The sequence below is a fragment of the Molothrus ater genome, chromosome 5 (genome assembly GCF_012460135.2).
Source record: "Molothrus ater isolate BHLD 08-10-18 breed brown headed cowbird chromosome 5, BPBGC_Mater_1.1, whole genome shotgun sequence".
Lineage (NCBI taxonomy): Eukaryota > Metazoa > Chordata > Aves > Passeriformes > Icteridae > Molothrus > Molothrus ater.
This window is the reverse complement of record NC_050482.2, coordinates 32,864,421-32,882,150: the sequence shown is the minus strand read 5'-3', so window position 1 is coordinate 32,882,150 and position 17,730 is coordinate 32,864,421. Positions and strand designations below refer to the sequence as shown.

The 17,730-nt window shown below is 42.9% G+C and overlaps 1 protein-coding gene across 2 annotated transcripts in view; it reads right to left on the bottom strand.

Annotated features, from left to right (window-relative positions):
- Positions 1-17,521, bottom strand: part of SRGAP1 (SLIT-ROBO Rho GTPase activating protein 1) — a 139,268-nt gene extending 121,747 nt beyond the window's left edge. For both annotated transcript variants that reach the window (XM_036400967.1, XM_036400966.1), the window contains exon 1: positions 16,889-17,521. In XM_036400967.1, coding sequence (XP_036256860.1) covers positions 16,889-16,955 — 67 coding nt within the window. In that variant the 5' untranslated portion in view covers positions 16,956-17,521. The remainder of the gene's footprint in view (positions 1-16,888) is intronic.
- Positions 17,522-17,730: the final 209 nt, after the last annotated feature.

Below are 17,730 nucleotides of genomic sequence, written 5' to 3'. Positions count from 1 at the left end.
CTGAATAACCTGAAAAACTTCTCCTTAAAATATCTTGACTCAAATGCTCAGGGATTGGGAGAAGGCAAATCATATTTTAAGTTTCCCAAATAAAAACTACTGGTTTATTGTAAACTCAGCACTTAACTTTGTAAATAGATGTGCTTCTTCCAAACTTCCTTCACCCTGCCATTGTTTTAATTATCTGATTTAATGCAAGTTTTTCTTACACAAAGCAAAAAAGAATGCAATTGAAACTCCTGTCCTAATTAAAGGCTTCCTTGTTCTATTATGAACCTTACTTGACTGCTCAGTACTATTGCCCAGAAGAACAATACATATTTAAATCTCTAATCCCCACAAGGGAAGAGAGTCCATTTGGAGTTCTGCAGTAACTATAACAATCCTGCTTGGGGATAAAATACTGTTAAAAAATATGTGTTAATCTAAACTTCCTGACTCTAACACTCCATACCCTGTAACCACTGATCTTTAAGAATTTGTACACTTACAGTCATGTGCAGCTGCCTCCTGTAGCAGTTCATGAGGTTTGACTGTGGAGAGGTGGAAGTACAGACCATTATGAGTCAGAGTTGCTCAGAGTTAGATACAGTGTCACAACACACCACAGAATTTGCACTACACCCATGAGACCTTTAGAAACAAAAGGGACCTACCTCCACAAACCTGCATCTCTCCAACTCTAGCCCTGGCAATCAGTAGGAAAAAAATCTAGGACAGCAGCTTTCACACAGGCTATAGATTTTGTGCTTAAAGATAAAAGTGATCAAGAACTTAATTTCACTCAGATGTAAAATTTCATTTTCCACTTTGTATGATTGTAGACAATCTGCAAATATAAGCCTGCAGCTAACTGCAGGATGGTAAAGAATCACATACCAATGTCACTTGTAAACTCCATCAGTGAGAGTCACTTGCTGAACACATCATCTTGTTAGAAATTTGCAGATGACTATTGAAATGGTGATGTTCAGTTCTGTTTGGGGACATAATATAACCCAAGAGGCTCCCAAGGGAAATGATTTACAGCTCCTCATTCATCTTCTGACCATGCATATTACCATCCTACATGTAATTTCAAGTACAATCACGATGCAGGCAAGTGTGCATTCAGGAGTGGGACAGCATCTGCAACCAGTCCCCAGTTATGTAATGTGGTACACACACCCCTAATTATGTGATATGCATTTCAGGTCAGAAGACAACAGTATAGCTAGTCACAACAGAGGGAGGGCATATATGTTTGTGAGGAAGCACAGCAGAAAGTAAGATTTTGGTTAGAAAAAAAAACCCAAGCAACCAACCAACAAAAAAACCCCCACCCACACAAAACCCTTATAGTGATAACTAGGTCCACAGCTTGCCCCAGAATCCCACCCAGATCAGCTCTCTGACAGAGGTGATTCTGATAGCCAGGATCGGATCTAGGTTGGCTATGCTTGCTCAAGGCTACAGAGTATCATCACAATGCAATCAAGGACTTGCATTACAGGCAACAAAAGTCATCACTTTCTTGTTAGTGCTCTGTATTTCATATACACACAGGCCCATCATGGTCAGCAACACAATTCTATCATCAAGATACTTTTCTTATAACAATGTTCAGAGAAATACCTAATTTAGGGAATGAACAATATATACCTGTAAAGCAATTCAGTAAACTTATCTGAAATATGAACTCAAAGCTTTTTAATATTAACACAACTTTTGTTCATGAGGCAAAAAATAAAATAATTCTTGTTGTTCAATATTCTGTGGAACCTTCATTCCTTCAATATTTCAAGGCTAAACATATTAATAGGGTCATAAATATTCAGATTATGTAATAAAGACAGTGAAAGCAGATGATAAAATGCTGTTAACATTCATTTACAGCAGCTGGGAAGGCCCTGCCAAATGTTGCTTTACATAACAGGTCGTGATGCTCTGACTGCATTAAGCTTTCTGATCACTCTTCCTTTATCTGCTATGATTTTGAACACAATACGAGACAGCACAGACTAACCAATGGATTTAGGAGCCCTTTCAAACACACCACCATTTCAAAGGTTTAAAAGATTAAAACATCAAAAAGAGCCTAGTGGTTACTATGTTTGTGCTTTTGCATTTTATAGTGCAGACATGAAAGTGACATTCACATCATTCTCCATTACCTCCACAATTCAGTGCCTCCAATAAATTTTAGAAGTGACTTTATTTTATTGTGCCATGCTTTAGTTTAGCCATTTGCAAAAAAGGAAGTAACAGTCAGTAACTTGAAAACATCATTGCTACCATTTTCACAAGGCATCTTGAGTACTACTGAAACATTCTGTAATGTATGCATAATCCTGTCTACAACCTACGCTAATTTTATTTTATGAATTGCATCTGATTCAAGTGACAGTTATTGCTTTGCTTCAGTATATTCTGCATTACATTTCCTTTGTTTCAGAACAGTCTCTCCTACACTTAAGAAGTCAGGATTCCAAAAGCATGGATCAGATCCTGCAAGCTCTCAGGCAAGTATCAGCCAGACACATTGACTGTGGGGGTAGGTCTGAATGTCCAACTATAAAAATAATGACTCATAGTTGGATTCGTTTGGCACATTCCCATGCCAAAATTAAGCCAAATTCTTCAGACATTATGGAGATTAGCCCTAGGAAGGTTAAAAGCTCTAGTCAGGTCAACAAATTGATGTGTGTGAAGTAAGCAATGCTGTCCTAACATAGCAACTATTCTGCTTGTAAAAGCAGTACCACTTCATTCATCCCTTCAACCCTGCGTTAGTTAGCAACTATTCAGTGCAATGAATGCATTCAAAGCCTATTCCATTAACTGACTGAAATTTTACTGCAGTGGGTCTCGAGCTCTTCCTGTAGCCAAAGCACATTAGAAAGCACTGATGTGTCTTTACACAACTGAGAAGTTTCCTCAGCATCTACCAGTGCCAGCTCCACACCATCCACATGCAGCACTGCTTCAGCAAAGCACACCTCCTTGCTTAGGAAACCACCTAAATACCAGATCTGGGCAAAAATATTACCCATTATAGGAAAAATAAATTCCTAAAGAGAAATACCGGTTTGTTTCATCAATACTCATTTAATGCTGTGAACAAGGAACTTGGTACTCCATTTTTGATTCAAGTACAGCTACCTTCACTACACTTAAGGAGACTCTTGTCAGTCTGTTCAGTCACCTGGAATTAAGATATCTCCTCACTTTAAATTAAATCCTCTTGCTTAAGTTAGAGCAGGGTAGCTGATGTAGGAGAGGCTGAAAGCTTTTGGTTTTTTTTCACTAAGTCAGGTTTGTTTGCACAAGAACTATACAAGAGGTATGTCTTCCTAAAATCACAGACTCTTCAGATGAGATTCAAAGGGGTTTCCAAGGTTATAAACACACTGTAATAGGAATAATGGCCTGTATGATCCTAGTAACAGGTCTGAATCCCCACTGTACTGAATCCCCACTGCACTGAATCCCCACCATATCCCCCATATGGTTTAAGTTGTAACCTAAGAAGCTCTTTTCCAGAGCATCTTGCTACAGACCTATGCATAAGATGGAGTTTTCAGTGATCATAGCTAATCCCATGATCTCCCACACTACTGATAGTTAACAAACTGAGAAAAAAAGTAATTCCAGAGATAGAAGTAAAAAAAGCAATTAAATTAAAATCTATTTCCAAATATCTTAACACAAATATTGCTCAGCAAAACCAAAGCCATATAACGCAAACATGTGCTTTCCAAGTCAGATATTATAACTAAAAAAGCAATAGATTACACGTAAATAGTTAGGGAACTAAAATTTCTATTAAGTCTTCACATATATGCTATCTCCTTACTTACAGTATCTTCAATACACTTATAAGAATACTCTTATTCAGTAGGAAGTGCTACTGATTCATGATGCATTAGCTATTCATTTAACCCAACAGTCAATTACAATTTAAAAAAATCATCACATGAATAGTTACATAAATTATCAGATAACTGAATGGAGTACAGAACAGAACTAAGAACAAATTGTCCTTTCCAATGCAAAACACAACACTGCACCAGTTCAGAAGCATACCTGTAGGGTCATCTTAAATCCACGTTTAAATTAAGTGGAAAAAGAATTCAGACATTTCCGTGCCTGATTCTCAGCTATGTCACTTTGCATACAGCTGTTCAAACAACCTGACCTCACCACATATAGCTGCAGCAGTAGAAGTAAAGAATAAACCCATTAATACGCCAAAGTAAAGCCCCAAATCAGTAACAAGTAGCTTGGCTTCTTGAAGGACTGCCTGCTGCCTTGCAAAACAGCTCTGCAAAGGAAATAACCCGATCAGCTGTCATGACTGATAAAGAGCTCTTCATTTTTCCTCCTTAGAGCTATATTAATGCACAGTAATTATTCATCTCTAGTCGCTAAACCCCAAAACATTCACTGTTATTTGACTTAAACCTGAAGGTTTGCCTTGGTAATATTTGCAGACCAACTGCCCTTCTTTCCTCCTCAAATATCAGTTGAAGTAATTTTTCTGCCCCCAAAAAAACCCCTCAAACCCCACACAAAACAAAACCCCCTACCCCTACTCTTCACAGATATGAAATAAATCAGGAATATTTGCTTAGTAAGTTTCTGGTGGCTGCAAAAAAAAAAAAAAAAAGCTGTTTGTGAGTCTGCAACTTGGGCACCTGGGGACCAGAATTGCCATGGGACAGAGGACTGACTGCTGTATGGAGGGAGTGTTGCAGAAAGCAAAGGTTCAAGCAAACAGACATTCATCTGTGAACCTTTAAAATAACTCTGAGCAAACAGTTCTTTCACAGATTATCTGCAAAACTAGAGACAAACTACAAAAAATTGGTGCAAATCCTGTAAGGGCTTTAAGATTAAAAATCATTACAAAGGAAAGAGCTGTGGTTTTTTTTCTGTATACACTGTGATAAACAAATAAGGTAGCCTCTGAACACTCCCCCCTCCAGATTAATAAAGTAAGTATTCTTAATTTAGAATGGTCACATAATTATCTCAATCCTACAGTCCTCCTCCTTTTCCATTTCTTTAAAAAAGCAGAGCAGGAACACACTCTTGCTGGAATGCATAGGGAACCCTATCTCTATGGTGCCTGCTCTAACTACCAGGCAATGGATTCATAATCACCCTGTAAATAATTAAATATTCATTAAGTCTGGGAAAGAGCTTGAGAGCTTCAACAAACAAGAAACCAGGGAGACTCGTCCAAGAATACTCAGTTCCTTAGTTCTCAGAGCAAACTCCAAGGGGGAGATCTGTACTCAAGACTCAATTTTGAATAAGATAACGGCAGCAAAATATAGAACTGAACTCCTTCAGAGCAAATGCTCTGATCCCTAGGAAGGATGCACTGATCAGATTCCTGATGCCACAATTTCATACATATTCTCACATGGCTCAGCAGAAAAAGCAACATATTTTTAGGTCTACTCTGGTGGCAACTCAGATGACATCAGCATGGATGAGGCTGACACTTTGTCTCTGCCAGCTGCAGGCAAGGCAGTTTCTGCTCTATAAATATTAGCGACACTGCATTTCAAACTATACTACAGAATAAACATGTAGGCCAGTATGTGCAGTCACACAAACATACCAACACCTCAGAAGCAAGACAGCAACCAAACTGAATGTGGCATCTGAAAGGCAAACACAAGCTAGAGCTCTTTTATTAATTTCATCCCATGGGATTTTTTACACCCTAAGTCTCTTTGAGCCCCCCAAGGAAGACTGAAAACTGCTACTGTAGCCTGAAAGTCTGTCTTAGGCCTGAGCAGAGACCCCAGTAGCCCCCCACCCACAATTACAGAGGCCATCTTGGAACCACCAGGGAACAACACAGAGCTGTATTGAACTGTCAAGCAGGCCACTATCAAGGCATGTGCTTACAATTTCATTGAACAATCCTTCTTAACACCCATACCCTCTCACAAGCAACCCACTAGTTGGCTTCTCAGGGATTATATATTGGAGGAATTACACTTTGGCTCTTATTTCCATTGATTTTTATCCCTTTTGATATGTAAAAGAGGGTTCTTCTTGCTCAATATTATGGTTGTCCAGAAAGGTTTCCCAGAGATGTGAGTCTCTCCTCAGTGCTTAGCCAGATCATGCAGTAGATCCTCCTTGAAGTTATGCTAAGGCAGGTGGAAAATACTGTGGCAGGTGAACATGACTTTATAAGGGCAAACTGTGCCTGAGAAACTTGGTGGTCTTCTGTAATGCGGGTTACAGCGCTAGAGGATAAGGGAAGAGCAATATGTCACGTACCTTGGCTTGTGTAAAGCACTTGATGCTATCCCACACAACATCCTTGTCTCTAACCTGGAGCCATGTGGATTTGACAGATGGACCACTTGGTCAATAAAGAATTGGCTGGATAGTCTCACTCAAAGAGTTGTGGCCAACAGCTCGACATCCAAATGGAAACAAGTGGTGTTGAGTGGTGCTCCTCAGGGGTTCGTATTGGGACCAGGGCATTTTGACATCTTTACTGGTGACACGAAAAATAGGATTGAACGTACTCTCAGCAAGTTGGCGAATGACACCAAGCTGTGTGGTGTGGTTGACATGCTGGAAGTGATGGCATCTAGAGGCACCTAGATTGGCCTGAAAGGTGGGCCCCTGCAAACCTCATGAAGTTGAACAAGGCCAAGTGTAAGGTCCTGCATGTAGGTCAGGATTATCCTAAGGACAAATACAGGTTGAGCAGAAAACGGACTGAGAGTAACCCTGAGAAGGACATGATCTGGCAATGTGTGTTTGCAGCCCAGAACACCAAACACATCCTGGGCTGCGTCAAAAGGAACACGGCCAGTGAGCCAAGGAAGGTGATGCTTCCCCTCTGCTCTGCTCTGGTGAGACCTAACCTGGAGGGCTGCATCCCACTCTAGAGCCACCAACATAAGAAGGATGGGGACCTGCTGGAGCAAGTCACGAGCAGGGCTATGAATATGATCAAGGATCTGGAGCACCTCTCCTTTGAGGACAGGCTGAGAGAGTTGGTGCTGTACAGCCTGAAGAACAGAAGGCTCAGGGGAGACCTCAAAGCAGCATTCTAGTACCTAAAGGGAACAAGAGAGCTGGACAGAGAATTTTTACAAAGGCATAGAAGAACGGGTAATGGCTTTGAACTGAAAGAAAGTAGCTTTAGATTAGATATAAGGAAGAAAATCTTTACTGTAAGAGTGGTGAGGCTTTTTTTTCTCATTAAGGCCACACAATCAAGTTCACAAGGCATAGTCTATTGCACCTTCCCACAGGTAAAGTGGGAATATTGCTTATGAAGCAGAGAATTTGACCCACAACTACAATACCATGGCATCAGAAGTGGCTGGCAATTACAGGATTACAATACAGTCCACAATAATCCGATGAGCTCGGCTGCAGATGCAATAGACTGCTCATCACAGGCTGCTGGGGAAGCAGTGATGCCAGGCATGCACAACAGTGCTCACTGCCACCAGGCTCCTCCACAGCACCCTGGGAGGAGAGGAGAGGAGCACCTAGCAGGTGTGGACTTGCTACCTGCACTCGGTTCCCTCATCTGTTCTGCACAGGGGAACCTTCTCCCACTCTGCACATGGTTGTGATTTTAATGCTGAAGTATCTGAGCAGATTAACAATTGGATTCTATTTTCTGGCATTACATTAAGAATCTCACTAATTTTATGCACTGTTACTTGGAAATTAGGAAGGCACAAATAAAGACAGCCCAAGAAAAGGTACATAATACAAAGAACCCTCTTACATTGGTCTTAACCTCAAGTAGTCTGCTAGGCAGCAAGCATAGTTGTTAAGTTCTTAAACATACTGGTTATCCATATGCCAACACACACAAAAGCTAGCTTTCTGCTACACAGCTGATTCCTCAAGAAACTAGTATTATTTAAGCCAAGAATGCAGACACCCATTTGCAAAACACACAAGGCACCTATGGACAAGAGCTTATACACTTTCATTTCTACTCGTTGGCAAATCAGTGATTTGCAAGAGATAGAGCTTGCTGTGCTGTCTAACCACCTATATCAACCTTGGTGTAGTAAGAATCCTATGATAAGGGTTAAGAACTTTTTCTTTTTAGCATGCCTTTTGAGTGCCTGCAGAAATACTCTCAAAGAAATAAAAGTAACTTTATGCCTAGCAACTTAGTCACAGCAACTAGTCAATAGAGACCAGTATTGAAGCATACGACAAAAGCCACCACCCCCTTTTTAGGGTGTTTTTTCTTGGTTTTAGTAGCACAAGCATCATCCTGATCTATATTTTAAAAATTCAATTAAGTAACTTGCAATCATTTCAATTTCTCCATTATTGTGTAAAGCAGTAACTTAATTGATGAGTTAGAAAGTTTCAGCTGAGATGCCTGCTCATCTTGGTACTGAATGAACATTTATTTTATCTTGCCTCTGACCTGATGCTTTAGATTGTTTATCCTATCTCTGCTTAAAAAAGAATCAGAGGGGAAAAGCAGTGAACAGCAAGGTTTGAAAAAAGACACGTTGTTGAAAGAACAGAGTCATACAAGAGCTATCACTGAATCTTATTAGACTTCTGGTGTACTCTGTACTTTGTAAACATGAACAGATTCCTCTGATTTTCAGGAAGCAGATACTCTGGAACTGGCTAAAACGGCAGACACTGCTTTCTTTTCCCATATGAAAGAATGTACACTGCAAAGTGAAAGGGGATCAGCCTGTCTCCTTATTTAGTTTTACACACTGAGAAAATCCAAAAGTGTGCACCACTCCGTTTGTGACACGCAGGAAGAAACATGAGCATCTCAAAAACTCCCCACAAAAGACAGCACCAACAAACTGCCAGAAGATTTTACATGCAGAGTAATTTGGATGAGTAAGCACTGAGTCAGTTAAGGAGTCTGGATAGTTTACATGAATCTCTAGTCAGTTTTGTTTCCCACAACAGCTAATTATGTAAAAGGTTACAATCATTACTTCCTGGAAGTCATCATCCGGTAAGCCAGCTGCATTTACTTTTTATTCCCAATATAGCTAACAAGAAATACTGCACCATAAGTGTTCTAATTATACTTTTTGTAACTTCTATTTTACAATAAAAACAACCACTTAGGTCCAGTATATTTCAAGAATGTTTTGGTTGATATGCTAATACAACTCCCTTGCCTGCTTGTCAGCACTTCTGCATCTATAAAGGAAAGTCTCAGGAGGTTGCAACTGAAACTAAAGCATGTTTTATTGGTCAATAATAGATAACAAAACAAAGTTAACAGGAATATTCTAACTGGTGAATCCATGATCACACTTTTAAGCAAGTTCTACTGAACATTTTGAGAAAAATAGACAAAGTGTTTTTTCTTTGTCTATACCTGTATTTTTTCTTTGTCTATATATTTTTTGAGAAAAATAGACAAAGTATTTTTTCCTTCTCACCGCCTTAATTAAAAAGCACCACCCCCCCTCCAGATGCTACGATCAAGGTAAACACAGATAAGGAACCCATGTACCTTAGGAGAGACTTCATTAAAGACAGATCAACAACACTGTCCTGCACTGGATAGAGTTTGGAGTAAATAACACAGACCATCTTAAATTTATTTCACAGATATGATTATTAAAGAGTCAAATCATAAAGCATACATTTTCTCCACAACATTTTCTTACAGCGTGTCATAGGTTTTCCCTTCCTACCTGCAACACCTACCTCATTACCATGCATCTAAAGCTGGGATTATTTTATTGTGCCAAGTACAAACTAAACCAAGCATTTACACCTTCCAGAGAAGACAGGAGAATAACATGACCCATGCCCACATACAGGAAACAGGACATCAGATTTGCTTGGGGTTATTTCCAAAATGCTCTTCATTTTTCATAATGACATTACATCTCAATCTCAGGACTTATCAGTCACCTCCAGGTAAAATTCAGGTTTCCAGCAGGTCGTACAATGCAAGACTGAATATTGCATCTTGAAATTCATACAGGTATATGCCTGAGAAATAGTGACAGAAGAGAAAAAATAAGAGGTAAGGAGTTCTTAAAGAGATCTTCCTTGATCAGTTACAAAACTGAAATTAACTGAAAACGGCTTGAGAATATGAGTGCTTTGCCTGGACAAGATGGCTTAGTGGGCAGAGCATAGGTAACACATCTTTAGCCTACCAGGTGGCTGTAACTAACCTGTACACACGTCAATGTCTACAAGAAGATGACTTCCAGAAGAAAACAGTAGATTCCAGAGGAAGTAGTGCCTCAGATTATGGCTCCATTACAACAGATCAAAGTGAATTGTTTGTCTTAGAGCACTCCCACAGGACCAAGCCACCACACAAACTGCCAGAACAGCCTGCAGTTGTTTAAGTCTTGGAAACAAAGGAAAAAGCAGTGATAACCAACTCCTTTAGTTTTGGTGCCAGCTATAGCCTTTGTAATGTAAAAGATACACAGCAAGCAGTCTTCCTGTGCAGACAGCTCTGTCTCTTAGTCAAGACATGGACCCATGCTCTCAGCAATGGCCTTCTGTCCTTCATCCCAATATCTGCTACTGCAGAGCCCACCAGCCTCATCCCTGTTACTGGTACACAAGCAGCAATGGCAGTCATTGCACCTTCAACCACTGCCTCCAATTTTCAGCTGTTGCTCTTCTTCCACATCCATACGTATGTACCTACACACATATTCCCACAATCTCCTAAACCTCAGGGAGTGTGGCACAGTGCCCAAGAGACAAAAAGTGGGGAAAGAAAAGATGAAATAACTTCAGGAACAAGAGGCCGTTCATGACTCACAGCTCCCAGACTGAGCAGCACAGCACAAGGTCAGCCAGCCTTGCCCCAGAGATGGGCAGCACTCAATCACATCAGCCCACACAGCTGACAGCATGGGGCAGATCCCTGGAAGGGTCAGGTCCATACACGGCAAGCTGGGAGAAGCACTCCCAGAGGAAATGCTGCCTAAGACTAAACCCTGCAGGAAGCAGAGGCGGCAGCACCCCGAGCACAGGCAGCCCTGCTACACATTTAGCCTAATCACTCACACACAAACAAACCCCCACACTCCAAAGCCTACTTTGCCCTGTGAAAGCCAGCAGTAAGAGTAGATTAGACTCTAATAGGGATTAATACAAGTTAACGTAGCAGCAATTTCCACTAGGGAGACCAGAAAGGTTAGATGTGGGATAGCATGACAGGTAGATGTAGGAAGAGTTGGGAAAAAAAAGGTAAAAGGAAGAACAAGTAACACTGGAGCTTGCATTGACACCTGCCTGGCTCCATTTTTGCTCTTCCCCGTGTCCATCCCTGTCCAAAGCAGAGATGAGACACGCTGCACTGTCAAGTCATGGTCAGTGATTTCTAACAGGCTGTGTAATGGTCAGGAGTGGATTTCTTATCCAATCTCAACAGCATTGACCCACTTTCTACCAGCACTGCCATCCATCACCTCTGACTGACAAGGAGTCCAGTTTTAACAAAAGGTAAAACCTAACACAAGTGAAGTCTGAAGCAGAAAATGGAAAGAAATTTGGATCCCCTTCTGTCTTACTGCGGATCCCATTCTGTCTTACTGCAGCCACTTCAAAGCTATGTTTAATTTTATTAGCAACTAGAACTCCAGTTCATAAAAAGGTGACCAATAAACGATAATAGCAGGAAATTAAGTGACCTTAGCATGATTTAGAGCATTGCTCTGCAACGGCAAAACTGCATATAAGGTATGCTTGGAAAAAAAAAGCCCCAAAGAAGTGATCATAAAAAGTTTCCAAATTGCTTCAGAGTCAGAGGCAAGTTAAAACTTCATGCTAGAGACTAACAAAAATTTGTATTGACAAAACACATACATTAAATATGCATTATGAGTGCGCCATACTGCCAGAAAGAAACACTGTTCAGACAATCCATTCACTGCCTACCTTTTCATGTGTGCTATAGTAATCGAGACTTTATTTACCTTTAAATTCAAGTAGAATAATGTAGTTTCACTGTGCTGTGGGAACACAACAGTTACAGTGTGTGGTCAAACCAGGGGAAAAAAAAAGTGTACTTTCCTGACTGTCATATTTTCAAAAAGGCATGAAGAAAAGGTGGGAGGTTTTTTCATTAATTATATAGAAAGACTAAGAAGCCAAAACCTCTGAAGTTCCTGAGTCATGACCTTTGGGAAGCAGGCATTTTGTAGGGCACCCCCATAACCCAAATACTTTGGTACACAGCATAGTAATAAACCAACTTCCTTAGTTTTCATTCCAAGAAAGCTGTGGAAGTGTAAGAATACTGAATATGTTGGTTAACTAAAAAGAACAAAAAAAGGAACAAGACAAAACCCAAAACCAACCAAACCCAAAACCAACCAAAAAACTATTCTGTTTATGACTGAACTGTCCTTATTTGCAGATACCCCTTTCAATTGCATAGTCAACTACAAATTCAATAACCTTTGCCTGGACAAACTCACTAACGTTTACCTGGACAACTGGTGTTTGTACTCTGAAAGGAAGGATCAGAGAGCTGGGAGAAAATGGTGGGGGAAAAGATAAGGAACATCATCAGACAACATAACTCCAACTGGAAAATAGCATGGAGAACAATATCCTTTCTGTATCAGACAAAGTCCTGTGTGTGGTCAAGTTCTTTGACCAGAAAAATTTCTGCTAAACCACACTTGATAAACTTGAACTTTGAAAACTGGCATCTATTCATCAGATTTTTTTAAATAAACCTCAAGAATTCTGGCATCATCCAAGGTACCAAATGTTTCATTACAAAGACTTTATTCAAAATAGCTATCAGTTTACTAAAACAACAGCCCAATTTGTACTTCAGAACTCAGCCTTTTCTCAGAGAGGCTTCTGTTGTTGTTTTAATGTGAAGCTGAAATTCAGTTTCACAATTCAGAATTTTAATTTTCCATAAAAATTAGTTAGGGAATGTAATACAGACTACTACCAAGTTCTTTCTGATGAAAAAATAGGAGTATTTTGTTCTGAAGAAGGCCATGCAAATATTGATCTTGGGGAAGTGTCTTCCTCTGCAAACTGCTTTTGGGCTTGCATTTCCACTAGGTCAATTCCAACTGAAAAATTAAGGTGGAAAAAAGGAAGGATCTAAGCAGCTCTTTCCTCAGCCCATTTCAGTTGGAGATGCAGTAGTGTAAGAAGGCTGAGACTTAAACTGCAATGATTCTCAACAGTTCACACCATAAGGAGTATCTCTCTAAAGAGAAAGGCCTGATAATTAGGCAGTACAATGCTTACCTAGTCAAAGCACATTTCTCCTGCCCATGGAAGGCCAGTTGCAAGTCCTACGAAGGCAAACATGCCAGCTTAACATGAAAGATCGAAAAGCTCTGGAGCAGTATATCCCTAATCCTCTTGCTCCTACAAGAGACTTATTTTTCAGAAGGATAAATTTCCAAAGGGAGCCAGGTACTCAAGATCTCACCAGCTCACCCTTTACCATCTCAAGACACCCACTCACAGATATCAGAGGATGCTCTAGTATTTCTTAACTAGTGTGAATTGCTCAATAACTTTATCAATAGACACTACTTGACATTATCAGCAGTATCAAGGAGTGCTGGTCCTCAGAACACAAAATGTAAGATAGGCTACTACAGGCAACTGAGGCTTGAGTTAAGGCATGCTGACTATAAATTTAACAGGGTCATACGGCAGAAAGTTAATACTTGGCTCATAACTATACCATCAGTCTGTTGCTCATCTAAAAAGTATTCCTTCCACTTTCTAGCTCTAGTTGTATCCCCCACCCCAGCTGCAAGGTTGGTAAAACTATCTCTAATGACTTCAGAGTGCAAATAAAATTACCACAATCTTCAGAAAAACACAGATACAACTTATCCTGTGGATGACCAGGAATATTTTATTAGTTATGTTACTTTCCAGGTGCCTTTATGTCTACAAAGTAAGGTACCCATGCCATCATTATATTATTACATCCCCCAAAACAACATGTATAGGTATCCAGCTAGACAGATCTGACTTCAGTATTAAAACATCCTTAAGAAATATTCTTCTGCTTTCTATACAATGTACAGGGAAGTAAACACACTTACCTTATTGATTCAGCTGGGATAGTTCTTGACAGAAGGTAGACTGAAGAACAAGGATGTTATAAAAAAAGGTGCAATAAAATACTCTGCCCAACAAGTCAGAAGTACCTTGTTTACTTCAGTTTGACAAACATTTACAGACTTTCTGCTGCTCCTGCATGACCTCTACTATAGCAATAGACAATCTAGTGATACTGCTAAAAATCGAAGGAGAAGATGTCAGTTTATACCACTCAGGAACCAGGCACGACAATTAACATCTGTTACTGCTTCCTATTTGAGGACTTAAGAGTAGAAAAGCTATGTGAAGAATGGCACTACCAAATCCTCATTTCCAAATATGGCACCATATACATACCCTACAGGGCACGTACAGTACAGGCCCCTCTTCCTTCAGTATTAACATTCAGACATAATCTTAGGGCAGGATTTCCAGCTGCACCCACCAGCGGCGTGGTTTCTGAAGCACCAACGCTGATGCTCAGCAAGCCAGGCTCAGTGCAATCTCACCCCAAGGTACAGGAGACACAGGAGTGCTGCTGCACTCCTGTGCACACGTCTGTCCAGAGGACCTCAAAGGGCCAGTCTGCTGCCCAGCTGTCCACATCCTTCAGCAACTACACACATCAGCAGTGAGAAATCAGCTAGCCACTGCAAACACCAGAAATCACAGGCAGCAAAAGCAATTTGGCCACACCCTTTCTCCTAACCTAATATAAGAAATTCCAAGCAGTATATGGGGATCTGACTTTCTTGAATTTACATTCCTTTAAAGCTATCTTGCTGGCTAATTAGGGCTGATTTCCTAGGCCTTGAACCCTCAATATCAAAAAGATTTTCAAGGTATCACACAGTGGTATCACTGCTTTTTTATACTATCACAGCTGGTGTCAAGCAGAATTATATCTTGGCACAGACAGTTCTTGACATCTGAAATACAATTCTAGTGATGCTGGTTAAAGAAAAAGCATCTAGCCCAGCATACCTTTTCAAACAGCTGCTGATCAACAATTCCAGCAAGACAGTTGGGTGGGATCAGACTGCACACACCCCAGACCACCACAAAGAAGCAATGCAAGTTAAAATTCCTATTAAGCTATATTTACAAACGCCACCTCCCTCTGCAATTATGATGGAGGACCATGACACCAAAGGAGAGCAAGGTTATCAACAGAACTTCATGCCGTCATCTTTAGTGTCTTTTGAAACAATACAATAGATGTAGCTGAAGGGCATGGCATTTTTTCTTCATTATTCAAAAGAAAAGACTGGCATATATAGCAACTAGCTGCAGATAATAAAGGCTGAGCCTTTAACAATCAAGTTAGGAGGAGGCAAAGAACAGTCTGCACACTGTGCAATGAGCTTAAGATCTCAAACATTTTTTATGCTCAGTGACCAAGACAAATCTGCACCCATGTCCACAGAGAGGAAAAAGCGCCAACCCTTCAAGGGCTCAATGGCAGTGTATACACCAGCTGTGTGAGAACTGTCTTGGCCCTGCCCATGTCAGACAGACACTTGAAGCGTGCCCCACCTGCCAGCTCAGACCCCTCACTGCCCACCTATTTGGCAGATCTCTTATTTTAATATAGATCCTTTCTTGGACACAAAATGACTTTTGATAGCGACAGGTATTTTTCACAAAAAGTTTAAGAAGAAAAAAACTCAAGAACTACCTCTTTACTTTTAAGAGGAAAAACCCCAACAGAACGACAAGCATTGCCTTGAAAAATTGATGTCACAGGATCAAGTGAGAGGGAAATATATTGTGCAAGTACACAAAGTCAATAAATCTTTCAACAGCTGAGGAGTGGTCCCTCCCACCCTGTTCCAGATGCCTCACAGGGAAGGTCCCCAGCCCATGCCTGCGTGGAGCAGGAAGGCTGCTCCTGAAGCCCACGGACCTACATGAGGACAGGCTCCATCTCTGCACATCGCAGACTGTGGGCAGCATCAAGGAGGGGACATCCTACCGATGTGAAGAGCACACCAGCATCATTTTAAAAAGCAGAGTTCAGATGTTGCATAGCTTTTTAAATGCCGTATTTCACGTTCACATCCATCCCTGGATTTATTGCAATTTATATATTATGCAATATTTTCCCCGACAGCACTCAGAAGGATGCGCACCAAGAGACCCACACCCCACTGCCATGGCGCTACTTTCCCCATCTCTGTTCCACCCAAGACACTGCCAGAAGGAAAACGCTAGGCGAGGAAACTCGAGGGTCTGGAAGCGCCGCTGGCTCAAGCCAGGATCTGCCGGCGCTGTCCTTGGCACAATAGTTGGATGCGATACAGCGGGCGATGCGAGGCTGAAATACTTCCTGGGATGGCTGAATGGGCTCATTCAATAGTCAAGGGTAATTCTTTATTAGCCATCTTCTACAGCCCAGCACAAAAACTACAGCCCTGAGGCAAGGGTGGGAGACACCAGCCATGTGCCTCAAGAAAAGGGTATGGCTTAGCATTGTCTCTCGCCTCAGTAACTGACAAGCTTTTTTTTTTTTTTTTGTCTTCCCTTTCCCCTTCCCTCCCCCCCGGGCGTTACCGAAGCCGGCGGAGGAAGGGAAGGTGCCCGGCCGGGGTCGGGCTGTAGAAGAGCCGCCGCAGCTGCCGTCCGACCCGGCCCCTCGGACCCACCGGCGCCGCTCGGAGCGCTGCGGGGGGAAAGCCTCCGCCGCCCTCTCGCCGCTCCCTCCCGCCCCGAAGTTCGGGCAACTGGGACCGGCCGGCCCGCCGGCGCTTTCCTCGGCAGCCGGGGAAAGGGGCCGGCAGGACGCCCGGCCCCCGCGGCGCTTTCCCCGCTGCCTCCCCGCGCTTACCTTTCACTTGACTTTCATACTCCGCTATAATCTCTTTGTCCTTTTTGAATCTGCTCGGGGTTGACATTATCCACTCGCTTCTTCTGCTTCTCCGCCTTGTTCTAAATTATTATCACTAATTGTTCTTGTTTATCTGGAGGTGCTCCCAAGTTGTGTCAGGCGGCCGCAAGCCCGAGCGAGCCGGGGAGGCGGCGGGCGCTGGCCCCGCGGGAGCGCCGCCGGCACCGGAGGCGGCGAGGCGGGGAGCGGCGATCAGACTAACCCCGGCGCAGGCACCATCGCCTCCCGGCACCGCCGCCGGCAGCAACGCGGTCCGCGGCCCGGGGCCGCCGCAGGGCGGGGCGGCGGAGCAGCGGCCGCGGGGCACTCGCTTCCACTAGGCGAGGGCGGGGGCCCGGCGGCTGCGCCCCACCATTGTTATCTGTCCGCACGCACCCGGGAGAGGGGAAGGGAAGCAGGGAGAGAGCGGTGGGCGGGAGGCAGGCGGCCGCGCTCGGTCCGTACGCCAGAGACACTGGTCACTGCTGCCGCCGCGCTCGCCTGGCTGAGAACTCGGGGCCGGCGCCCCGCCGTGACTAACCCCGGGCGGCAGCGCCGCGGCGCACGTCCCAACCTCGCGGGGCGAGCAGTCGCCGGCTCGGGGCGGCTCCCCCGCCGCGCCCTGGAGAGGTGTCTCCGGGAATAAACTTCTCCCCGCCCTCCCGCCGCTGTCTCCTCCCTTCCTGCCTGCCCGCCCGCCTCCGGTCCTTGCTCGCCTTGTCTGCCCGCTCCGCCTCCCCCGCCCCGCCGGCAGCCGCTCACCGCCCCGGGCCGGACCCGTGGGTGCAGCGCCCGCTTGCCTG